Source organism: Lipophrys pholis (genome assembly GCF_963383615.2).
Source record: "Lipophrys pholis genome assembly, chromosome: 1".
NCBI classification, from domain to species: domain Eukaryota; kingdom Metazoa; phylum Chordata; class Actinopteri; order Blenniiformes; family Blenniidae; genus Lipophrys; species Lipophrys pholis.
Window position 1 is genome coordinate 431258 of NC_137635.1, and position 7500 is coordinate 438757.

The window sequence follows — 7500 nt, forward strand, 5'->3', positions numbered from 1 at the left end:
GCCCACCTGTTACATAAAACACGCCCGCCTGTCACAGAGCCACGCCCACCTGTCGCAGAGCCACGCCCACCTGCAGCTCAGGTGAGGGTGTGACCAGGTGGGCGTGTCTCTCACTCCTGTCACATCCAAACTGCCTGTTGCAGTCAGAAGAGTCCCGGCCGTCCAGTGAGTGACTTCCAGCAGAGTGACTTCCAGCAGAGTGAGTTCCAGCAGAGTGACTTCCAGCAGAGTGACTTCCAGCAGAGTGAGTTCTCCTGCAGCTTCATTCTCATTCTGTGTTGAGTTCTTTGGTTCTGTGTTGAGTTCTTTGGTTCTGTGTTGAGTTCTTTGGTTCTGTGTTGAGTTCTTTGGTTCTGTGTTGAGTTCTTTGGTTCTGTGTTGAGTTCTTTGGTTCTGTGTTGAGTCCCCCCCCCCCCCCCTCTAACTCTCCTCTCGGTCTCAGGAGGATTCCAGCAGCCGCCATCATGCCTGACAATGCAGAAGCTCACTCTCACACCATCGGCACCAACCGGAACTGCACCATGGAGATCACCAACATCACCACCAAGCACTTCCTCATCTACCCAAAGTAAGACTGAGCACTGATGGACCTCCAGCTGATTGATCAGCTGATCAATCTGATCAGCTGATCAATCTGATCATCATTCCTGAACAGTCCACCCCATCATGGTGACCAGGAAGTCAAGAAGATTCAGGAGAATAAAAAACACATTCTTTTCTACTCTTTATATATTTGTGCTTATTAGATTAATGATATAGGATCTATAACTCCGCCCCCCCCCTCCCCCCCCCCTCCCCCCCCCCCAGGGTTCACATGGAGAGCGGCTTCCCCTTCAGCCCCCCCCCAGCCCACGCTGACCCCCGGCAAGACGGAGGTGTGCTCCTTCACCAAGGACGACAACACGGCGTCGGGGGGCCGTGGGGGGTCATGACCTACGAGCTGTTCGACATGGCGAGCCGGCGCTCGGTGGGTCAGGTGGCCGTCATGTTCTCCGTGCCCTTCGACTACAACTTCTACAAGAACTGGCTCGCCGTCGCCATCTTCTCCGAGCCGCGCGACTGCGACAAGAAGCTGTTCGAGCACATGTACAAGGACAAGGACCAGAGCGACTTCACCCGCCACGAGGCCGACGGCTCCGGCGTCACCTTCCGCTCCGACAAGCTGGAGATCCGCGCCACCATGAACGACGAGGGCTGCGGCATCGTGAAGCTCGAGCTCTACGACAGGATGGGATGAGCGCCACAGGCCCCGCCCACTGCCTCAACACACAGATCAACACACCTGCACCTCAACCCACACCCAACTAAACCCCACCTAACTAAACCCACCTAACTAAACCCACCCAACTAAACCCACCTAACTAAACCCACCTAACTAAACCCACCCAACTAAACCCACCTAACTAAACCCACCTAACTAAACCCACCCAACTAAACCCACCTAACTAAACCCACCTAACTAAACCCACCCAACTAAACCCACCCAACTAAACCCACCTAACTAAACCCACCTAACTAAACCCACCCAACTAAACCCACCTAACTAAACCCACCCAACATAACCCCACCTAACTAAACCCACCTAACTAAACCCACCCAACTAAACCCACCTAACTAAACCCACCTAACTAAAACCCACCCAACTAAACCCACCCAACTAAACCCACCTAACTAAACCCACCTAACTAAACCCACCCAACATAACCCACCTAACTAAACCCACCTAACTAAACCCACCTAACTAAACCCACCTAACTAAACCCACCCAACATAACCCACCTAACTAAACCCACCTAACTAAACCCACCCAACTAAACCCACCTAACTAAACCCACCCAACATAACCCACCTAACTAAACCCACCTAACTAAACCCACCCAACTAAACCCACCTAACTAAACCCACCCAACTAAACCCACCCAACTAAACCCACCTAACTAAACCCACCTAACTAAACCCACCCAACTAAACCCACCCAACTAAACCCACCTAACTAAACCCACCTAACTAAACCCACCCAACTAAACCCACCTAACTAAACCACCCAACATAACCCACCTAACTAAACCCACCTAACTAAACCACCCAACTAAACCCACCTAACTAAACCCACCTAACTAAACCCACCTAACTAAACCCACATGCACGTGTCTCTGTACTTTAATCAATAAAGTATCGATCAATCAAGTTCACGTCTCTGTTTCTTTATTGAACAACAAAACCAGAGTCCAGGTCAGATCCATCATCCATCCATCCATCCATCCATCCATCCATCCATCCATCCATCCATCCATCCATCATCCATCCATCCATCCATCCATCCATCCATCCATCCATCCATCATCCATCCATCCATCCATCCATCCATCCATCCATCCATCATCCATCCATCCATCCATCCATCCATCCATCCATCCATCCATCCATCCATCATCCATCCATCCATCCATCCATCCATCCATCCATCCATCATCCATCCATCATCCATCCATCCATCCATCCATCCATCCATCCATCCATCCATCCATCATCCATCCATCCATCCATCCATCCATCCATCATCCATCCATCCATCCATCCATCCATCCATCCATCCATCGATTTCAGATCAAATCATAAGAATTGATCAGCTGCAGTTTGATCAAACATCGTCAGCAAACTGAAATATTAAATAATGAGTTTCAATAGTTATCTGGTTTTAGCAACGAGAGACTGTGTGTGTGTGTGTGTGTGTGTGTGTGTGTGTGTGTGTGTGTGTGTGTGTGTGTGTCCTGCTCACCTGTCCAGGTAGACACACAGTCCCCTGGGTTCAGGTCAGACCTGAGAGGTTTAGGAGATAAACGGTGTTTCACAATAAGATGAACTGTAGTTTTATTTTCACAATAAAAGTTCACTTCCTCCACCAAGGGTGGAGACCAGATCCATAGTGATCAAGGATTTATTCTATTTGGTGCATCTAGTTTGTAGTTTTCTTAGTTTTCTACTGTGTCGGATTGGTGGTTTCCTCCGTCCAGCGTTCAGCCGATCGGGTGAAGCAACTCTTCGAGCTGACCCAACCGGCTGGTTGCTGGGTGGAGGAGCTGGAGAAATGATCGTTAGGCTGCCGACCACACCCGTACCTGTACCTGTACCTGGACCTGGACCTGTACGCCGCCCTCACATACCTGAGCTGACTGTGTGTCGAGGACACTGTGGGCGGAGACACTGAGTGGCAGGCAGCAGGTGGAGACGGTGGGCGGAGTTCACCAGGGTGAAGAGAAGAGGGGGTGGAGCAGAAAAGGACTGAACCTCAGTGACATGTAATGTTCTGCAGGATGAGCTATAAAGATCGTATACAGGTAATAATTATACCATACGGTGCACGTGTATAAATTCTAAGTCATTACACAAAGTACTGCAAAACTCCACCCAAAGGGTCACGTAAATGTTTACATTCTACTTGGTAGGAGTTACTTCAAATAATGTAAAGTAACCACGAATAATACTCAGAATTTATCTCTGGCAATCTGGTCACTTTTCAGTGGGGGGGGGGCTACGCCCCTGGAGCAACACTGTGGGTGGAGGCAGAGTGGGTGGAGACAGATTGGGTGGAGGCAGACTGGAAGGAGGCAGTAGGAGGAGACAGAGTGGGTGGAGACAGAGTGGGTGGAGGCAGAGTGGAAGGAGGCAGTAGGAGGAGACAGAGTGGGTGGAGACAGAGTGGGTGGAGGCAGAGTGGAAGGAGGCAGTAGGAGGAGACAGAGTGGGTGGAGACAGAGTGGGTGGAGGCTGAGTGGAAGGAGGCAGTAGGAGGAGACAGAGTGGGTGGAGACAGAGTGGGTGGAGGCAGGTCTCAGCCTTCGAGCTCAGTCATTCAGCTTCAGCGACGCAGCGACACACCTGATCCTGACAGGTGAGCAAACGGCTGCTGATATTTGTGTTGGAGCAGCTTGTTGGGGTCCGCTGCTCTGTAACTCTGGTAACTCTAGACACTCTGGGGGGTTTGCAGGTAACTCTGGCTGATCTAGATGTAACTGGCAGATCTAGGTGTAACTGGCAGCTCTAGATGTAACTCTGGCTGATCTAGATGTAACTGGCAGATCTAGGTGTAACTGGCAGCTCTAGATGTAACTCTGGCAGATCTAGATGTAACTGGCAGCTCTAGATGTAACTCTGGCAGATCTAGGTGTAACTGGCAGCTCAGGATGTAACTCTAGCGGCTCAGGATGTAAACTCTAGCAGCTCTGGTCTTACAGTTTGTTCCTCTGCTCCAGAGCAGCCTCCACAGAGCACCAACATGCCTGAAACAGCTGAAGCTCTGGCGGCCAACCTGAAGAGCAGCAGGAATGTGACCATCGAGATCGCCAACAACACCACCAGCTTCTGCCTGACCGACCCCAAGTGAGTGATGCTCCTCCGTCACTCCAGCACCGTCAAAACAAATTCCTGGTATCGTTTTCATTTGGCAATAAACCCGATTCTGACTCTGGTTCTGATTCCGTCGCTCAGCAGAGCAGCCAAAACATCGTCCATTTAGCACCACGTTTGGTACGGACGTCCGCGGGGTTTCTAAAAATGGCTGACAACTTTCAAGATGGCTGCCATTTCCGCCATAGAGAGACCCATTTTTAATGTATTTTGACTCTTTGACCAATCAGAATGATTTACATATCGAAGTGACGCCACAAACAACTAGACAACATCCAGCATGAACATTTTACTCCACCCAGACTGAGCTGCCCCACCTGGTAACGCCGGCGAGACGCCCGGCCGCTGGACGTCTCTTTGAGGACCAATACAAAGAGTCCATGTGGCTGACTGCTGAAACCAAAGTCCTACTTCTACTGCTGCTCTGCTCTGCTCTACTCTACTCTGCTCTGCTCTGCTCTACTCTGCTCTACTCTGCTCTGCTCTGCTCTACTGCTGCTCTGCTCTGCTCTACTCTGCTCTACTGCTGCTCTGCTCTGCTCTACTCTACTCTGCTCTGCTCTGCTCTACTGCTGCTCTGCTCTGCTCTGCTCTGCTCTACTGCTGCTCTGCTCTGCTCTACTCTGCTCTACTGCTGCTCTGCTCTACTGCTGCTCTGCTCTGCTCTACTGCTGCTCTGCCTCTACTCTGCTCTGCTCTGCTCTACTGCTGCTCTGCTCTGCTCTACTCTGCTCTGCTCTGCTCTGCTGCTGCTCTGCTCTGCTCTGCTCTACTCTACTCTACTCTGCTCTGCTCTGCTCTGCTCTGCTCTACTGCTGCTCTGCTCTGCTCTGCTCTGCTCTACTCTACTCTGCTCTACTCTGCTCTGGAGAAAGAGCTGATTATTTGACACACTTGTTATAAACAAAAAGACGTTATAAATCTACAAGCTCAGATCAGAATTATAGAAATGTGTTCATTCTGTTACTTTTCATCCTGTTTGTTGTTTTGTACTGGTAATGGTGGCCATCTTGAAAAAGGGTGGCCATCTTGAAAAAGGGTGGCCATCTTGAAAAGGGTGGCCATCTTGAAAAAGGGTGGCCATCTTGGATTCTGTGGTGGCCAACGATCTTTTTTAAAATGTGGTCCTCCACAAGTCTTCAGGCCCGATGTGGTGCTGGTCTCGACATCGGCAGGATTCAGCTGATCGGTGGCGGCGGTTGAAAGCTCAGTTCCTCCTCCTAACTGTCCTCTACCTCCTCCCAGGGTCTACCTGGACAGCGGCCCACTGCCACAGCCCGCCGCAGCCCACAGTGCGCCCCCTTAAGACCGAGGTCTGCAACTTCACCAAGAGCAGCGGCAAGGCGGAGGGCGCCGGTGGGGGGTCCTGTGCTACAACGTGTTCAAGAGGGGCAGCAACAGCCCCTCAGACCAGATCGCCATCATGTTCTCCGTGCCCTACGACAACAACATGTACAAGAACTGGCACGCGGTGGCGATCTACGAGGCGTCCAGGACCTGCGACAAGGCGATGTACAAGGAGATGTACTACGACAAGGAGCAGGTGGCCTTCAAGAGGCAGGAGTCCACCGGCAACATCCTGCTGTTCCAGGGCAGCTACCTGGACGTCATGGTCACAATGTCGCCGCTCGGCAGGTCCATGATGAAGGTGGAGGTCTGGGAGAAGGTCTTCAGCCCCCCCACGCAGCAAAGCCCCTACTGACCTGCAGGGGGCGCCGCTCTGCTTCCTGTTGTCCTGTCCTGTCGGGGAAGATTGTTCCTGTGACACAAACACAATGAATCCAATAAATATAGTCTGACATGACAAACCTGTGTGTGTGTGTGTGGTGGGGGGGGGGGGGGGGGGGGGGGGGGGGGGGGGGGGGAGGGGGGGGGGGGATTCATTAAACACAATGAGAAGATAAACAGTCGGAATAAATTAACATTTCAAGGTCCAGGTGAACAGGTGAGGTCCAGGTGAGGTCCAGGTGAGGTCCAGGTGAACAGATGAGGTCCAGGTGAACAGGTGAGGTCCAGGTGAACAGGTGAGGTCCAGGTGAGGTCCAGGTGAACAGGTGAGGTCCAGGTGAACAGTTTTTATTCAATTAAATGCACCAGAAAGCGTTTCATGTTAACCCCCCCCCCCCCCCCCCCCCCCCCCCCCCCCCCAGCACAGTCCCTCGTGGGACTCAGGTTCCAGGGTTGGGCTGCTCAGACTGGTTGGTCCTGGTGGACCAGTTCAACGTTCAGACTGAAGCTCAGTGACTCAGAACTAAACATTCATGTGATCTCAGATAAAGACTCAGACGGACCAACCCTAACCAACCCTAACCAACCCTAACCGTCCCATCAGGGGGTCAACCAGCAGGTCCAACCTGTTTCCGTTCCTCCAGGTGGATCGTCTCTCAGGTTCTCCACACTCTGAAGAACCAAGTTCTAAAAATATCAAGGCTTTCTATGGCATCTTCCCGTGTGCTGGCTGGTTTGGATCCTGATGTTCTGATGTTCTGATCAACTTCACAAACAACTGAACATTTCAGAAACCTGCTAAATAAAACAGATTGTCCACATAAACTAGTTGCAGTACCGCTGCAGTACCAATGGCTCATAATGCAGTAATCAGGAATAAAGAACCTTTACAGTTTTAAAACAGTCTAACCTCAGTGAACCCGGTCCGAGGGGACCGGGTGTTTCCAGTCCTTCAGTATTTCTTCAGGTGATTTGTCCTTCAACAAAACAATCAGCACCATGTGACTCAAAATCAAAAGTCACTCGATGAGTTAAAACATTCAAACATTTTGATCGACAGGATTTTTGTCAAAAACGTTGTTATTTTTAACATTGAAGTTCCTTTTTATTTGTTTACTGTTATTTACTTTGAGAAACTTCTGAATGTTTAATTCTACAAACTTCACTTGTGTTTCTGTAGCAACACTCCTTCACTGAGTACATTTAAATCACTTTAAAAGTAATAGTACTCGAATACAAAGAAGAAAGTGTCTCAGGCTCTGCCAATTTGTTGCACAGTGATGCCACCTGCTGGCTCATCTAGAGTACTACAGAGCAGTACCAAGTGAAGCTGTGAGCAAAAGTCCAACACCTTTTTACTCACAT

General features: G+C 50.5%; 3 protein-coding genes across 3 annotated transcripts in view; 2 read left to right on the top strand and 1 right to left on the bottom strand.

Moving 5' to 3' along the window:
• The first annotated feature begins 123 nt into the window (after nucleotides 1–123).
• LOC308117008 (conoporin-Cn1-like) lies at nucleotides 124–1366 on the top strand. The gene is given in 5 exon segments (XM_080475592.1): nucleotides 124–244; nucleotides 443–568; nucleotides 808–838; nucleotides 840–917; nucleotides 920–1366. Coding segments are annotated over 4 exon segments (531 nt in total). The 5' UTR covers nucleotides 124–244; nucleotides 443–464; the 3' UTR covers nucleotides 1238–1366.
• A 2448-nt stretch (nucleotides 1367–3814) lies between these two features.
• On the top strand, nucleotides 3815–6209 carry LOC308117000 (DELTA-actitoxin-Afr1c-like). Its single transcript, XM_080475579.1, is given in 5 exon segments — nucleotides 3815–3892; nucleotides 4254–4380; nucleotides 5653–5671; nucleotides 5673–5762; nucleotides 5765–6209. Coding segments are annotated over 4 exon segments (558 nt in total). The 5' UTR covers nucleotides 3815–3892; nucleotides 4254–4276; the 3' UTR covers nucleotides 6110–6209.
• Nucleotides 6210–7223: 1014 nt separating this feature from the next.
• The window catches only part of LOC308116980 (endonuclease domain-containing 1 protein-like), a 6767-nt gene continuing 6490 nt past the window's right edge, over nucleotides 7224–7500 (bottom strand). The window contains exon 2 of the mRNA XM_080475540.1: nucleotides 7224–7500. This exon is cut by the window's right edge and continues 1460 nt beyond it. The gene's annotated coding sequence lies outside the window, so the exon portion shown is untranslated.